The sequence below is a fragment of the Oculina patagonica genome, chromosome 6 (genome assembly GCF_052425735.1).
Source record: "Oculina patagonica isolate OP01 chromosome 6, crgOcupat, whole genome shotgun sequence".
Taxonomy (NCBI): Eukaryota; Metazoa; Cnidaria; class Anthozoa; order Scleractinia; family Oculinidae; genus Oculina; species Oculina patagonica.
In genome coordinates this window covers 28,513,804-28,532,416 of record NC_135763.1, presented here as the reverse complement: position 1 = coordinate 28,532,416, position 18,613 = coordinate 28,513,804, and the positions used below count along the sequence as shown (strand labels likewise).

Genomic DNA, 18,613 nt, shown 5'->3' with positions numbered 1-18,613 from the left:
GTTGCAATCCATTTCCATCCTAACCATCCGCAGCCAAAGACGCTTGTTAACTGTTTCAGTGCCCCAACATAACTATTGTTCATAAAACTGGACCATTATTTGTAGGCATCCTACGGCACAAATATAAATTTAAGCTGTTCAAAAATTTGTTTAAATCCGTGACAGCAAGGCGCCCAAAAGTGTGACCACTTTTAGTTTATTCACATTCTTTCGTGCAGATTTAATCCAATCAGAAGTCAACTGCAAGCTATCCATGGCTTTTGATTGGATTAAATCTGCACGAAAGAATGTGAATAAATTAATAGTGGTCACACTTTTGGAACGCAAAAATGAAAACATTAATGTCTTCGAAAAATCGGGCTCGTCTCACAGTGTAAGATGAAAAAGGTGGTGCACAACACGATGTAGCAGGTACCACTGCAAGGATATGTACCACATTAGAAAACTCTGGAAACATATCAAATAGATCACTCTCGTACATTGTCTCCAGCATTTCTGAAACAGTCATCATGGCCATGTAGCCTAATCGGTGCACGCGACGAAAACTCGCGGACATTTCAAGTTCTGCTCGGCTTCCAGAATTTCGCCGTCGATATTGTAAAACCATTAGCAACGCAGGAGATGCTTTCTTTGTCAGGTGACAGATATTTGAAGTACAGTGCCCAACAAAAAAAAATTACAAATATGCATAACAACACATAGTCCCCTTCACTAATAACCAGAAACTCATCACGTGCTACGTAATCTCTGTCTCGTGTGAATTTAAATGGCTTTGCCACACCAACTTCTATCTCTATCTCTTCCAAAAAAACAACAACAAAAAATCTGTTTTAAAAACTGGCTTTGCCGGCCAAATTTCTCTTGCTGCCCAAAAAATCTGAGTTGCCCTCCCGACCAGTACGTCTATGGAAAGAATTGAGAGCAGAACAGACAACCAATTAGAATTGCGAGCAGAATAGCTATATCTCAGTATAATTTTTAGTAGCTTGGAAAATATGTATGTCAGCAGAAATAGGAGCAGAGTACCTCATCTGAATTTTGAGCACAACAAGCAATCGTTTTAAGACCACTGCCTGAAGGAAGCAAATTGGCTAATCATTTGGAGCAGACATTAACGAGGACTTTTTCAAGCAATGTGACGTGACAAAAAGGCAACATTTTGAAGAATTGTATCAGACTTGTTGGCGTTTAAAAGAGAATTAATGCTTGGCAACCATCATGTGCAAAATTTTATATCATTTCTTTGAGGCACACGCAATGACTGAAATGACCGGTTAACATTGCCTCCAGGCAAGACGTTCCCCTATAATCATTCGTTTTTACGCTTTAGTTCTAAAATCATCTGCGCAAGCGTGTATTTTTGAACGTCTTGCATCGGACTTGGTTTTTGACTTTAAAACCAATCCTTTTCTCTCCGACAAGATTACATGTTTGTACCGCCAGTAACATTGCTAGGTAATTATTTTCACTTTAGCAACAGTCAGTAGTCAGAGCATTTTCAAGGCAACCAATGGTATATCTCGTGAAGTCACCAACAACCAATAGGAAAACTACATGTCAACTTCACACTTGACGATGTTCTCTTAGATGCCAGTGCTTATTACCAGAAGATCACATTGTATTGGGGCAACCAGAGACGAAGTATGTTTTATTCCTCTTTTTGTTATTTTTTCTCGCTGTGTGTCTTGTACTATGTTTCGATGTGTAATATGTACATGGTTTCTGACTTATCATTCGTATATTCATTCTTTGCAGGTTTGGATCGTTTGAAAACTAAAGTGGCAACTACGGAACGTAAGCTTCCTTTACTTTACAGTTAATATTGGCGCATATTCAGGGTGAGTAGGGCGTGAAGTGAATTTAGAATTTTAATGCCTGTTATACACTCTCATTAAAAAAGAAATTGGCGTTCACTTGCGATGTAAAACGTTTTGTTTATTCGACAGAAATGGCCACTCATCTGAAGATTGTTCTTTTGCCTTGTCTGTTGTTGTTCATGGCTCTAATGGAAGATGTCAAACCTGTACTGGCCAAGCAAGGAGGACGGCTAAAACAAAGAACAAAAGTATTAGAAAAAACCGTGAGAGAATTGAACGAAAAGATGAAAGAACAGGAAGAAAAGATAAGAGCACTGGAAGAATGCAAAGGTAACATACTACACAACATCAGCTCTGACACCTGAAAAGTCATAATATCCTCGTAGCAAGGGTTATGGTAAAATAAATGCTTTCGGCTTTGCTGTTTGACTATATTTTGCTGCCAAGGCTGACCGGCAAAAACGTGAAATTCATAATCTTGACATCTTAATGTTTTTCATCATGTTTTATCACCGGTCTTAAGGGAAACAAATTATAATATTGGAAACCTTTTTTTTACATTTGGCGTTAGCAATACAGGCAATAATAAAAATTACCACAGAGATCTCATAACATGGCAACAGTTTGAGTACAGCTAGCAAAAACCAACCAAAACTTTAGCTCTCAAGCTGACCCCGCCAGAGAAAAATGAATTTGAAGCTATCTACATTTCAGTTAAAACAGACGTTTCGCGCCAGTTTAAAACAAATTGGTGCGCGTTTTAAACATTTTTACGAGGTTTGACTTTAATTTTCTCGAGAATGCTTTAGAGTTTGATCACGGGGTCACTAAGACAAATGAATTTCAGTGCGATGTTTCAAATAGTATGTAAAATGTTACCGTACTATGAGTAGGTTTTTGGTACTTAATTTTTGCACTCGTTGCTCGAACTTTCAGCGGAATCCGTCTTAATTGCTCTTCGGCCTTTCCTTCGACGTATCACACTACAGTTGTGATTAGGCAGACGTTTTTAAACGATTTTAACCTTTCGCTAACTATTATATTTTAGCCTGCTCAAAGATAAAAGAACTCAATGAAAAGCTCAGTGAGTTGCAAGAAAAGATCAACCACAAACCAGGTACGTTGAAAAGGAAATTAAAATGAGTAAGAGCAGTCATGCAGTATTGTTTCTAATTCCTGTTTGCAGAAGAAACACAGATCATCTGCAATGTAACCGATTTGTATAAACTATCGAATTTAATACCTTGAACTGAAAGGCCTTGACGTAGGACTCAAATGCAAGTGAATGGAAAAGAGAAAAAAAGAAAAAAAGACAAATATTGACATCAGTGTTGCAAGTAACACACTTAAGTTCTTACACTTACCAACAGTTTTTTTGTAATGTTGGATTATTATCTTTGAAACTATTTGTCTTGTCTGGCCCCGATTCAAAAGGGGAGTCAGAAGGCGGAAGGTCTTTCATAGTATCGACTACACGCCTCTGGAATACTATACCCAGCATCATAAGGAACAAGTCTAGTTAAGTAAGTTTTTATAAGGCTACGTTTGAATTTTTTAAAGGTACATACGAACATTTACATCATTTTACTTTTTAGTTAATTCTTTTATATCAATTTCGTCAATTTAGAGTAATTTTTACCTAGTTCTTATATTATAGCGTATTTTTAACTAAATTTTGTAATTTTAGATTGTTAGATTTTTAGCATTAATTTTAGTTCTTGATTGTATTTTATATTAGAGGACCACTGGTTTGTCAGTTTTTTACTGTTATGTGTTCACCCTCTATAAATAAAGTTGATTATTACTATTATTATAACGAATTGGGGTATTAAAGAAAATGCTAAACTAAACATAAAGCAGTTACCAGCCGAGCGAGAAAGAGGAAGACGGCAAACTACCCTTCCTTGACACCTGTGTCCATGTGAATGAAGATGGGAGCACAAAAACAACTGTGTATAGAAAACCCACCCACACGGATCAATATCTCAATTTCACCTCAAATCATCACCTACAACACAAAAGATCAGTCGTGAGGACCCTCCTACACAGAGCAGAACACCTTGTTAGCGAGGAGGAAGACAAGGCAAAGGAAGTACGGCACATCCAAAGTGCTCTACTCGCAAATGGTTACAAACGCTGGATGTTTATAATTAAACTGTACCTTCTCGACCCAGCCCCACAAGTCAGGCGAACAACACCTCGGAGACAGCTAGACCAATCTCCGTAGGCCTCCCTTATGTGTCGGGACTCTCGAACATCTTAGTAGAGTCTTCAGAGCACAAGACATCCGCACATACCACAAGCCTTACAACACGCTGAGGTCCATCTTAGTCCATCCAAAAGACAAGACACCAACCACAAAGAAGACCGGCGTGGTATACGACATCACATGTAATGATTGCGGTGAACATTACATTGGCGAGACAGCGACGGAGAACTCTGGAAAAGCGACTGGGTGAACATCAGAAACAAGCAACATCTGCAATACAGGAACACCAGTCTCAGGCCAACCACCAGATCGACTGGGAAGGAGTCAAGATTCTTGACAAAGAGTCCGTAGATGTCAAAAGGAAAATCAAGGAGGCCATCCATATCAGACCGGTCAACGCCCAACGCTGAACAGAGACGGGGGCTATGATCTTCCCGCCATTTTTTGACCATCTGTCGTCACGTGATTAAACAATTTGCATTTACGAGACAACGTGAGCTAATTTTAATCGCTGATGAAGACTGTGCGATACAGTCGATAGCTTCGCTTATAAATTTTTCAGACCTTGCTACAAGAATATTTGTTTGTTTATTTATACACCAAGGTCAAGAATGAGCGTACATAGTCATAATCTAAAGCAGTTTAGGAAACACATCTTTACTTGACAATGGGGTGATTCCAGTGAATTGCATTGCGCATCCTTGCTGCGCATAATATTTGCGTCATCTAGCGCGCATGCACACAGAACATTACGAGTTTTCTAAAACGAGAAGCTCGACAGGGAATTCAATGGTCGTTTTCTTTTTAACGAGCATGATGACCCTCTTGTTTTATTACATAATTTTAAGGAAAAAACGACTCTCTATGATATATTAAGTTTTTATTTTTGATTTCCCGATTTTGAAACATTCTCATTGAATCTTCATTAAAATCCGTTTTAACGTGTTTCAATGGAAACATATAGTTGCTCCATTACTTTTGCTTTTTTCGGAAAAATTCGGTGTTTTACTGAAACATTGTTGTGTCACTAAAGAAAGATATTCGTATTCTACTTCTATCAAAAAATTCTGTATGTTATACGAGTGCATCTAAACCAAGGCTAGGTTTTTTAATATTGATTTTATAAACTAGTTCTTATAAACTAAAGCTCTAGTGCGCAAAAACAAGCATGGTGCCCCCCTCTTTTTATTTCATTTATTTGATGTACTAGCTGTAATTAACAACTGTGCAAAGTTTTAAAAGATTTTAAATACAAATTCTTTTTCAATGGAATCACCTTAAATCTTCAGTAGCAATAAAGGATTCTACACGACACTTACTAACTTCTTTATCAATTTTTAGATATCGACGAGTGTTCTTCCAACTCTCATAGCTGTGACGTCAATGCTGTTTGCAGCAACACACCAGAATCGTACACGTGCACGTGTAAAGCTGGATTTTCAGGAGATGGAAAAAGTTGCGTTGGTAAGTTATTTTAAACAACTTTAAGGTTGCGGTGTGTTCATTGGCTGCGAAATGTAATCTAGATCGTACCACCACTAAGTGAGGTCACAGAATCGTGCGGTTAATAATTGGTACCATAGAATAAAAGTGAATTAAATTGCTACTGTTGGTTTCCGTTATCGGTTGAGTAAGAAACGGCGTCTAAAAAGTAATTTGCTTGAAAATTCCTTTGAAAGAAGAGGAAAAGTGGATGGAAGTGGAAAAACACCGTTTTATGTTTCTCATTAATCGATGACGTGTAAGTAATAACGTCATCGCTTTATGCCATCGCACGACGGGTTCTTTTTGTCTGTTTCGCGCGATCGAACAGAAATCAAATTTAACTTAACAAGAAATCGCTGCGTAGAACACTGAAACAAAATACTCCCTTGCAGTTAGAATGGAACACTATAATGTATAAACGAAAGCGACTAATTAATTATATATTATGGGATCTATTAGATTAAATAGACAGAAATTTCTAATGCTTACAATATACTTTTTCACTTAAGGTGTCAGCTACTTTTATTTACGTTAAGTTTTCGACAAATTTCCTCAAAATTATGTAAGACCCCTTGTGAAACGTAACCGCTTCTGCATGCATTGCGTGCCATTTATTTTTATCTGCCTGCCATGCAGGGTAAGTCCAGCCTAGCACCAGACAATTGGAGTTTTCTCATAGCCAAGAGCTGTGCTAGAGATTAAAATGTAAAATGACAACCATGATCATGGACTTCCATCACATTTTCCTTACCGATACACAGCTGTCATTTCCGGCTTCTTTTTCAATGCTCACAGATATTGATGAGTGTGTCAGCGGTGTAAACGACTGCCACAGTTCAGCTTCATGTACAAATACTGTAGGATCCTACAATTGTTCGTGTAACTATCCTTACACTGGTGATGGAAAAACTTGCAGCAAGGCAGCAGGTAAATATTGCACCTTGTTTCTGTTTTCCTTTTTATATGACATCCTTAATAAGCATAGTGTAGCGCGATGTATACTTATCTTATGATATAATGAGCCTCTCTATGGGTATTTCCGAAGAAATCGAACACGCGAAGATCACGTCGGAAAAACGAAGATCTCATGACTAAGCGAAGGTCTGAAATTGACCAAAATTCGCGTGATCAAATTGAACACTCTGATATAAAACTGTCAAGACTGTCAAAACGTTCAACCCGTTTCAATCCCTAAAACGAAGACCTGAAAAAAATGCGAAGAAAACGAAAGACGGGGGGGCCCATAGAGAGGCTCTATAATGATGCTTCTTATTTTATACCTTCAAATTTTATACACTATACCTTCAAATTGACAAAACAGCGTTCTGAGTTTCACTAAGTTAAGGAAGTAAAAGATAAGTCAAGTTAAATATTTTTTCTTTATAAATATAATGCACTTTATATATATGTCTGAATTTATCAAAACCGGGTCAAAGAAAAGTGACGTCAGTATTCTTGAACAAGTACGTTACTGCGCGAATTGGCTCAAAACGCCACAAGAAAGGGGAAAAAAAAAAAAGAAATACAGCGCTGCAAGGTGAAGAAGAGAGAGGAGAAGAGAAAAAAAGACTGACATTCCCTTTAGTTTTTATATCATCGAGTTTGGAGATAGTTTCTGGCGAGAAAAAAACGCGTTTACAGCGATTTCGTTTAAGACGGTTAAAATTTCCTTGACCTGGTTTTGATAAATTCAGACATATGATTCAATAGTATGACCGGAAAGGCCAAGAATGAGCTTCTCGAGTTACAATCAATCATTTTCTATGCGTCTAGCGCGAAATCCAGGCTTTCCCTGCTGCAGTGTAACATTCACTAGCCTCTCCGGTCATACTATTGAATCAATTGATTCAATAGTATGACCGGAAAGGCCAAGAATGAGCTTCTCGAGTTACAATCAATCATTTTCTATGCATCTAGAGAGAAATCTAGGCTTTCCCTGCTCCAGTGTAACATTCACTAGCCTCTCCGGTCATACTATTGAATCAATTGATTCAATAGTATGACCGGAAAGGCCAAGAATGAGCTTCTCGAGTTACAATCAATCATTTTCTATGCGTCTAGCGCGAAATCCAGGCTTTCCCTGCTGCAGTGTAACATTCACTAGCCTCTCCGGTCATACTATTGAATCAATTGATTCAATAGTATGACCGGAAAGGCCAAGAATGAGCTTCTCGAGTTACAATCAATCATTTTCTATGCATCTAGAGAGAAATCTAGGCTTTCCCTGCTCCAGTGTAACATTCACTAGCCTCTCCGGTCATACTATTGAATCAATTGATTCAATAGTATGACCGGAAAGGCCAAGAATGAGCTTCTCGAGTTACAATCAATCATTTTCTATGCGTCTAGCGCGAAATCCAGGCTTTCCCTGCTGCAGTGTAACATTCACTAGCCTCTCCGGTCATACTATTGAATCAATTGATTCAATAGTATGACCGGAAAGGCCAAGAATGAGCTTCTCGAGTTACAATCAATCATTTTCTATGCATCTAGAGAGAAATCTAGGCTTTCCCTGCTCCAGTGTAACATTCACTAGCCTCTCCGGTCATACTATTGAATCAATTGATTCAATAGTATGACCGGAAAGGCCAAGAATGAGCTTCTCGAGTTACAATCAATCATTTTCTATGCATCTAGAGAGAAATCTAGGCTTTCCCTGCTCCAGTGTAACATTCACTAGCCTCTCCGGTCATACTATTGAATCAATTATATACAGTGAATATGAAATAGACAAGACCGGTGTACCTTATTTTTAAGTGTAATAGTCTAGCACTGAACAATACAATACATGAACAATTTACCGGCCAATTTTGCATGATTTTCGCGAACTCGAATTCCCACAGGAGATAGGAAGGCATAAGAAAACAGGGAGATCGTTTATTTCCCTTTGATCATAATTTTACATCAAAGTAAGGAATCTCACTTGAGGAAAAACCCACCAAAGTATAAGTGGTTTTTCTGTGTAATGTTTGCAATGTCGAATTAATTTTTTTGATCTTTGTCAGTTCCGCTCTTGGCCAACAACTGTAAACTTAGCATTATCTCTCAGGAAATTTAGAATATCAATATGTTCTGTTGTTTAAAGCCTGGTTTTCACTAGCGACGCAAGCACAAGCACAAGCACAAGCGCAAGGATAACAGGTCTTATTTCACCGTAAAAACGGCTTTGACGCAAGCAAAAACACAACCGCAATGAATTTTGATGCTTGTGTTTGTGCTTGCGGCAAGCACAAGCGCAGGGGTCAATTATTTTCCTTTTCTCGTGCTTGCGTTTATGCTTGCGCTTTTGCTTGCGTCTCTAGTGAAAACCAGGCTTAAACTTGGACCAGCTTCTGTTGATCTCACACTAGGAGGCAATTCGGATTTTATTATCATAAAAGAATGTTGCATGCGGTCGTAGCGCATTACTTTTGTTAAACTCGTTAAAGATAACGCAAAAGGAATTCGTCTTCAAGTCTTACACACAATTGACAGTTATTTTTCGCTTTGTAAAGGTAATATATTTTTCTTCACGATTCTGTAAAATGCAAAACTGGCGCCTTTACAATTGCAAGTAACAGTATTATTTATCTACAACAAGCTGCTTATATACTTTCCCCCATGGTCTTTGTGGTTTTTATCTCACAGGAGTCTATTTTCTTTATAGATCTGGATAAGCATCCTCGGATTGCTCAGATTGTTTATCTGCCACATTTTCAGTCGGTATCTTGAATGGGTTTCTGAGGGATCATGCGAAAATATATGACGCTAATAATAATAACAATCTTTTATTAGGAAGCTCCATCACTTAAGTGGTTTACATAGAGGTCCTAACACTAGATATCATTGGTTAAAAAAGCGATTTCTGTATGCATTTTTCTGGACCAGACAAGAGACCAAATGCCGTCTTCTTAAAACCAAATTCATTGCAAAATGGCGCCTAAATTCGTATTAGCTATACATCCTAGTATTCTAAGCAACCCGTAGTTCGTTCCCATGATAGCCATGCTGGCAAAACGAAACGAAACAAAAAAACAATGAAAGCCGAGAAAATTAAAGTGAAGTTAAAGGTAAAAAGGAAAAAAGGCATTCAAGAAAAAGGAGACAAGAAAATAAAAGAAAGAAAAAGGAAAAGAGTAAAAAGGAAAAATGTTGAAAGAAAATCGGAATAAAGAAAAAGGAATAAAGAAAAAAGAAAATAGAAAAAAAAGAAAAACGAAAAATAAATAAATGGAAATTGAAAAAGGAATAAAAAAAGGAATAAGCGGAATCAGAAAAAAGAATATGGATATTTAATAAAAAGAAAAGAGAAAAAACGGAGAAAGCACAAAATAAGATTATCAAAAGTCAATCGAACAATGGGAAACGGAAAAATGAAATAAAGAGACATTCGTGGTTTTACGGGCCAAATTTACCAAGCGAAAAACGAAACGGATTATCGTTGCCATGGAAATATCGATTACCTTAAATCAAACTTTAATCTAAAACCAATATAGAGTATAATTTTTATATCGATCCGAGTCAGAGAAGGTCGCTCAAAGGCCAATTGCAAATTGAAAGTATGGCCCAGAAAAACTGTATCGAGACACCTTAACCCGTGAAACAGCATCTAGCACTGAGTTAGTTAATACATTATAGTCAAAACTAAACAAAAGAAAACAATGGAATGAGTGTCTAAATGTATCTGAAAGTGTAATATCTATTTAACATGTTTAATAAAATCACCTTAGCTTTTTCTTTTCCACAAGTTCTGTAGAATTTTTAATCACTCACGAGTCATTTTAAAAGCAAGACCGACATGCACGATATAAGATAGGCATCACCATTTTAACTTCACCTTGGAACCAAAAAGGTAGTCATACGTGAAAGAAGCATTACTGTTTGACGTATTTTAAAATTTGGGTCTTTCGATTTTATAAAGTAAGGCACATTTGTTTTTGTCGATTGCAGACAGCTGTACTACCATCAAGTCTGTTGGTAAACCTGTCACTCATAATACTTTACATGACGTACAAGGAGCCTGGATGAAAGATCCGCTAGGAACCATGGGTACTGAGACCATATTCGTCATGGCGTCATTTACCGGAAACAACGTGGTCGAAGAGTATGAAAACATGCAGAAGTTCAAAGCAGGCGTGACTCGTAAGACGTACACACTGCCATACCAGTGGGACGGAACTGGGGGAGTGGTGTATGGACCATACCTCTACTACAATAGGTACCATTTCAGGATCAATTTAGGTTTCTGGGAAACTTCTCACCTACCCCTTCCCAAACCTAACATTAACCCTTACATATCGCTTTGGGCAAAATGTTAGGTTTGGGGAGGGGTAGGTGAGCAGTTTCCCAGAAACCTAAATTGATCCCCATTTCACCTCTCCTGTAACATTCTTTCCATTTCCAATTAAGGTGGCTCGAAACAGTTGATTCCTTTTTCTATGCAATGTATTTGGAATTAAAACAATTTTACTTGGACAAAGCAGATCATCCTTACATCTCACCCTGAAATAAAGGTGATAACACCCTAACAATTGGTTGTAAAAGAATCGTTGTGATCGTTGCCATGGCAACGCTAATGGCTACTTGAGTCAGGCCTTTCAAGAGACATATCTTCGATTTTCTTGAAAATGAGACGGTAATTTTTTTTTAAAATTTTGCATACTGTCTGACTTTTGCATAGTGAACTTTCACGCGCGTGTTCTCGCGTGTATATTGGAACCCAGTTTTCGCGCGCCAAAGAACTATTTCGAGCCACCTTAGGCCGCGCAGGACCCTTGCTCATTAATTCATTCATTAGCCAAATTTCTTGCCGAGGTGCTATCTTGTAATGCTTTAATTCGCTGCATTTTGAACATCGATTCCTCTAAAAGATTATCATAGATTTTAGAGGATGAAGGAATTACATCATGATTGTCCTTTTGCTGAGAGATGACCGTCTACTGTGATGTTACAAGCTCTTAAAAGTTTAACTGTAGATAATGCGATTTTGTGTCAGTTTTCAGCTAAAACAGCGCACCGAATTAAATGATTTCATAACCTAGAGATAGATCATAATCTCTTTTGTGTTCTGACAAGAACGAAATTTTCGATTCCAAAAGCTACTAGAAGATAATGGCTCCTAATTTAGTAAAAATGCTAAATCTTAACTTTGAAACGTGCTGTCTTCATTTTGAGAACGACGTTTCAAAATTCGCTCTTGTCAAGAACACAATAGAGTACACCAAGTTCATGTTTCTCACCAATCAACTCCTGAAATTCTATATCGGCGGAGAAAACTTGGACACAAAATTGCAGGTTTTTACGCTTCCGAAGACCTTCCGAGCCAATGTTTACAATAACGTGTGTTAAGTTTAAAGCTGTGAATCTAATTATGATAATTCGCTTTGTTCCAGCGCACGGGGCACAAAGCTGAGAACAATAACTCGTAATTACTTGTATAAAGAACTTTAAGAAAACAATTCTCATGAATATCTCGTTTGTTGTCGGCTTCAGTCGTCGCAGTTCGTGCATACTCTTTAAATAAATACATTCATAATGATTGCAAGGGTCCTGCGCGACCTTAATTTCGTCAAACTTTCTGTTGACGCATTCTACAGAGGCGCAAACACTGACTGTACTGTGTATTTTTTTAATGATTATATACCTATGTGTTTTATTGTTCCAAGGTTTCCGACTATTACTCGTCAGTTCGTCGTCATGGTTTTGGTTTTTCTAGACTAAAGTTTAAGATTAAATCGAGTTAAAATTCCTCTAAAGCCGCCTTTCTTGAAAGAGGCAGTTCTTGCTTGCTGTTGTAAGATTCTTCCTTTATCTTAATTTCTCTCTCTTGTCCTGACAGAGCCAATACAAACTATATCGTCAAGTACAATCTGCAAACAGAGCGCGAGGAAGCTCAAATAGCCGTGCCGATTGGTTCACCATGGCCAAGGAAAAACAACTACCAATGGGGTGGCTACAGTGGAGTGGACCTGGCAGTCGACGAGCAGGGATTGTGGGTATTGTTTGGCAGTACTGGGAACAACGATCAACTGAAAGCAGCAAAAATCGATGTAGAGAGCAACCGCATAGTGAAAACATGGTACTTGAGCACAGGTATTAGAATGCAACGTGGCCGCATCAACAAGAAAAACTCTATTATGAGGGTCTTAATGGGATGGTGGCTTTTACGGTTAACGGTTAAAATTTTGGCTTTTTTACGGCTAACGGTTGATTTATTTCCATAACGGCAAACAGAAGTTAAAAATTAATTTTCATTGTTTTAAAAAGTTAAAAATTAATTTCCATTATTGAAAAACATATGTTAGGTCTCAGGGCCATTCTAGGACGATGAAGTGAACTAGTTTGATTTATTTATAATTCCGACCGATTTTTTACGTTTAACATATTTTACGGCTAACGGTTAAAATTTTCCAATTTTTACGTCTAACAGCTAAAGTTTTGGCCGTTTAACGGCTAACGGTCAACCCCATTGAGACCCTCTATTATTGAGAGTAATTTTTAAACTAAATTTCGGTAATTTACGTATTCTCGCTAAAACCAATTTAAAAAATCACTTTGACTGATCTATGTAGTCTGGGAGCAATCGTATTCCCGTGGGATTTTCGTGAAGATTTTTGCCGACTAGTTTAGAAGTGTTAAGGGGGACCTAAGGAACACGATAAATGTTGTTGGCAATCTTGTAACCCGTGCAAAGGCCTTCAGAAGGGGAATTTAAAAACATCGCCTATTTGGCTTAGCATGAAAACGAGGCTAAATGATGAACTTCACAAAAATGTGGTATTTATTGGTATTTTAGAATAACTATTAGCAGTTTCGATAGACTGAGATGTCCAAAAGAATATCTTAACTGATATGGATAGTCTCAATCACGTGACCATGAAATCGAGGCGGCATTTTCTTGTGGTTCATTGAACCTGGAACGGACCTGGAACCATAGTGCCTCCCGTCCCCTCGCCAAACAGTTTCCAAGATATGTCAGTAGGAATCAATGAATATCCCGGCGTTTGGCAATTTAACGAAGTTAAAAGGCCTTGTATGGTCTAGTGACGCTAGTAAAAACCGTCTTTTCAATATATGTAATATGTCTACAGACCCTCCCATTCCCCCTCTCAGATTGTAGCAAGTTTTGTGGGTGAACTTTCTACGCATCGCTACAGTCGTCCATTCCTCCTCCCTAATTTTTCCAGCCGTAACCATCTGGCTGTGGTAACTTAGGACTGCATACTCTGTCGTTGTTAAAAGCGATGATCTGGTTTTGGGTACAGAGAATTGCTTCATAAAGTGCACCCTGCGTAGGTGGTAGCCTGTTCTTTTTGCACATCTACCACACGAGGTATTTATCATCATGATTCGAGATGCTTGTTCTGAGCTAAAAAGTCTGGCAAACATACTGCTCTATTATTATTGCTGTCTTCTATTCTGGATACAGCGTCGTTCCAAGACATCCGAAAGCATTAATTACGTCCTTGTCTGTGTCTCTGAAGGCTTTTCAGCACGCAGGAAAAAACTTCCAGTTATGTTAGCCTGCGAATAAAGCCGCCTCTCATTCGCTCCCGCTACAGTAGCGGGAGCGAATGAGAGGCGGCTGTATTCGCAGGCTACACATAGTGCAGCTGTAATTTTAGCACTGCCAAGAGCGCTAGCAATCGACCCAAGTTCAATTACACGGTGGTTCTGGCCAGTGCCAGTGACTATGAACAGTCTTCGGATACCGTCTGACCTATCAAGGTACTACAGTTCTGTCATAGCGTCAACAGCAGGGACTCGTAGTTGCAGTTAAGGCTCCGCGTCCACATTTATTGTGTCATCTTCGTTATTCTGAGTAGCCGTGTTCGTTCTCTGCTGCGATTCACCGCCATGCTTGTAAAAAATTATCATTAACGAGCTCTTTGCGGAACAATGGAGCATCATACCGTCGGGTGCAAACATAGATTTCGGGACCACAGTAGATTCATTAGTCGTGAAACTCGACCACTTTATCCTTGCAAGATACTTTGATACCTTTCCGCTGTCTTTCCAAGGAAGAAGTTTGCGTTTATTTGTTCTTGGACCAGCGGTTCACTATGTTCGAGTGAATTCTGTCTTTAGCAAAGATCTTACTAAGTGCCCTATCTCTCTCACTTTTATGGCAAAGATCACTCTTCATTGCTTCAGGCATGATCATGACTACTTTGGCTACTACAATTTTTAAGTTCTTTACTCTTTTCTTTAAACGGGGTAGCAAAGTTCCGCACTGTGGTCAACAACCAATCAATAATTCTGTCTTCGCGTTATGAAAAGCTGCATCACTGAAGACATCGCAGCCATTTGCTTTGCCTTAGGAAAAACTTTGCTCTAGCACTTAGGTTTAGAGTGATCCCAATAAGTCCTCCTGCAACCTTCATGCAACGGTTGATATGATCGAGAGTGGTATCCCATCCTATCGGGGTTTCTTGTTCACTTCCCTGTTGCCATGAAAAAATTTCTATAGACCTCAAGGCTTCTTAAAGTAATAACAACGGTTTTTTCTACCATTAATTTTCACCCGGTTTTCACTACGTAGACATAAAAGCAGTCTAGTTTTGAAACACCTAAGAAACAAAAGTTCAATAAATGATTGATTTTCCTCTTTGTCCACGTTCAGAGCCGAAAGACTCGCACTTCATTCTATTAGGACATTTTGCAAAATAATGGGCATCTTTGACCTCTTATAGTTCACACCCAATAGGTTTCTGTTGCTGCAGTTATTGTTAATTTTAAACTTAACATGTCGATATTTTAACAGTTTTAAGCAATATACGAAAGTCATTAATATCTAAGAATCTTAATTTGATATTGAAAGTAATCAGTTGTTTCAAAGCTTGCCATTCAGGGCAGCGTTTTTTTTTTAAAAAAAAAAAACTAGCTCGGCCCTTCAGACCGGGCTTTTTTTGGACCTTCTTGGACCGAGGGAACCCCCGCACCCCACCACCACGTAGCTTCTAGAATAACTTTCGGCAATCACAATAAAGCTAAGAGGATGTATATATGTCTGAACATCTATCTTTTTGTATACTTTACGAGGGATGACTACGTAACATCACGTGCAATTCAAGTACATCACAATGTCAAACAGCCGCCATATTGGATCCGCCATCTTGGATTTCAAAAATTTTCCTAAACGTAAGAAAACCACCCAAAAGTACTGCAAAGTACTTAAAATCAATAAAACTGTGCTTACGAACCGTAAAAAGGTGAAAATATTTACATTTAAGTTAATTTTCATTAACAGAAACACGAAAATTACAAATTTGGAAAAACATGCCAGTCAAAATGCCGTTGCCGTGGTGATGTCAAGTTCCTGAAACAACAATCTATCCTACGAAATTATTCTCAGATAAATTTTAGATAATCTCGCAAAGTTTGGCAGCGTTTGGTTAAACCCTGAAAAAGTTATAAGCGTTCAAAGTCAGCGCAGGCGTGAAAAGCCCCCTCCCCCCGGGGTCTCAATAGGGCTAAGACCTGTGACCAGTATAATTAGTGCAAACATAGTATTTTTATTTCACAATTTTAAGGACTAGAAAAAATTTCATCCTAAAGTACAAAAAAACGGCAATATTTCAACCAATTTAGAGCTTGCGCGAAGCAATTTAGAACTTCAGCCTCGTTTTCATGTTGAGTCACACAGGGCACATTTAAACGCCCCATAGAAACCGTCTGCACGGGTTACAAAAGTGCCAACAACATTTATCGGGTTTCTTAGGCCCTCCACAACACTTTTACACTGGTCGGCAAAAATCTTCACGAAATTCCCACGGAACTTTTTTCAGCGACATTTGCTCCTGGACTAATGCCGTCAATTACTTGTCATATACAGTGCGGTTAATCTAGAGTTTGAGTGAAGTAGGTAGTTTGATTGACTAAACTTAAAATAAGAGACTGAAAAAGCCTTTAGATCCAATACATTTTAATATATTCAAAAAGTGTGTTTTTGATTCGAGTGTCGGTAAAACGGCGGCTCGGAGTCCGGGTCGGGGTCGCGGTCGGGTTGTACATATAATTTTTTCGGGGTCGTGGTCGGGTTGTACATATATTTTTCTTTTTTAAATAATAGCTTCTTGGTTGTAGGCGGTCACCTTTTCACTGATACCGAGTTAAGATCTATCTTCGTGCCGGTGAAAGAAATCTTGGCCACGTGACTATTTTGGCGCGAAAAACTTCGGTGGGAATAAGCGGTTTGATATACCGTATTTACTCGAATAAGCGCCGCCCTCGAATAAGCGCCGCAGTTGGGCCCAAAAAGTTAATAATCGCCGCAGTACCGATGGGGCGCTTACTCGATGAATTCCGTTAAACTAAAAACAACACTACAAAGCAACTCTAAAACAAACTTGAAAGTTTCTTTCCAGCAAAAGCGATGTTTTGCAGTTCAAAGTGATTGTTTTACCGTTTGCCCATAAGTTTTTCTATCAAACATTCTTACAATACGTAGTTCTGTAAAATGTTGTGAAGGCCGCAAACTTTGCCAGGAAACCTAGTGCCACTTCTCCCTTCAGCAAGAGACGAATACTGAGAACCAAAAGAAGCTATTTTCAATTACTGTAAAAGATTAGATTCTTTCTGGCTGCCAAATTGTAAATAAGCGCCGCCCTCGAATAAGCGCCGCATTTGAGGCAGGAAAAATTTAATAAGCGCCGCGGCGCTTATTCGAGTAAATACGGTACAGTAATGTTTGGCATAAGAATATAGATTCTGTATTAACGATGTCGTTTATTCATTTAAATTTGAATTTGCCGAAATATAGCATACTGCAGAGTGCATTAACCCGTTGCCTAATACTGTTTATACAGAACGTATGAGAATGATGGGCAATGCTTTTGTCGCCTGTGGTGTGATCTACTGTATCGACGACTACAAGCAAAAATCCACTACCATCAACTTTGCTTACGATACCAAGACAGGAGAACGGTGGAACCCAAGCATACAGTTCACAAACCCGTACGGCTACAACTCCATGGTGGACTACAACCCCAGAGAAAGAATGCTGTACTCTTGGGAAAACCAGCGTCAAATCACCTACTCTCTCACTTTTGAGTAGTAGGTCCACAGTACAGAAACCGTCAAACACCAGTTGAAAGGAAATATCGCTGATTGCTTTGCTATTTTGTAGATGATGCATAAACACTGAGTTGTATAGAAAATGTCACGGGAATTCCAAGTTAATTTCCACGTTAAGGTCGCGGGGGACACCTTAGGCTCATCATTATGCGTTTATTTAAATCGTATGCACGAAGTGCAACGACTGACATCGACAACTTTACGAGATATTCATGACTGGATAAAAATATGGGTGCGTGCGCGTGATTTTTTTTTAAAAAAAAAATTCCTGTTTCTTTGATATTTTAACCAATTTAAAACAACACTTGGCGTTATACGTTTATATAGATTGTAGGAAGTCTATGAGCTAACTTTTATTCAATTTGTTTTTGTTTCTGCAACTTAGAGTAATCAAAATAATATTCGGCATAAACAATCGTGTCCTTCATAAAAACGCATTGTTCTCACCATAAAAGCGTGGAATATAATTACCATAATTACATCTCTCCTTTGGAAACTGATCGTGTTTTGGTCGGGACACCTTCGGAAATCTCAAAGTTTTGACTTTTCCGACAATTTTGTGGCAGAGAATACAGCGCGGATACAGACCTTCATGACTTGCCCCTGCAGATAGGTAAACTATAGATATTGTAGTGTGTCATAACAGAGGCGGAATTTTAAAAGAGCTCTTTTAGAAAGAGGTAGAAGGCATTAAAGTAAAATTTGCGCATTTAAACCGCCATACTGACTTGCTGGCAAACTTTAAATTAAAAAATCCGCTTCTGTTATGACACTCTAGAGATATTGACTGATTAGTTTTTGGCAAGATCACAGTGTGCTGTCTCCTACTCGTTCCGCAAACTCTGCCACAAAATCATGTTCTTCCCAATTTGGCACTAACGTGGCTATTACATCGCCGTTAAGTACAATCTACCAAATAATAGATGACATACATAACTTTTCATCATTTCTTTATGTCTCTGTAAAATTTGAGCTTAATCGCACCCATAACAGCCGAGAAATAAGCGTTTTAAAAGATGCAGGTCAAGCAAAATTTCGCTTCATGAAT

The 18,613-nt window shown here is 38.4% G+C and overlaps 2 protein-coding genes and 1 pseudogene across 2 annotated transcripts; all 3 read left to right on the top strand.

Annotated features, from left to right (window-relative positions):
- LOC144657986 (uncharacterized) overlaps positions 1–18,613 on the top strand; it is a 522,126-nt pseudogene that overhangs the window by 46,398 nt on the left and 457,115 nt on the right.
- LOC144656418 (uncharacterized) lies at positions 1,703–8,569 on the top strand. The gene is made up of 6 exons (XM_078516639.1): positions 1,703–1,838; positions 1,947–2,147; positions 2,866–2,934; positions 5,368–5,490; positions 6,307–6,438; positions 8,517–8,569. Exons 2-6 carry the CDS (start codon positions 1,949–1,951, stop codon positions 8,567–8,569), a joined length of 576 nt encoding a protein of 191 aa, XP_078372765.1. The 5' UTR covers positions 1,703–1,838; positions 1,947–1,948.
- On the top strand, positions 10,483–17,545 carry LOC144658977 (myocilin-like). The gene is made up of 3 exons (XM_078519499.1): positions 10,483–10,708; positions 12,329–12,582; positions 17,298–17,545. The coding sequence occupies exons 1-3, from the start codon at positions 10,515–10,517 to the stop codon at positions 17,543–17,545; spliced, it is 696 nt and encodes a 231-aa protein (XP_078375625.1). The 5' UTR covers positions 10,483–10,514.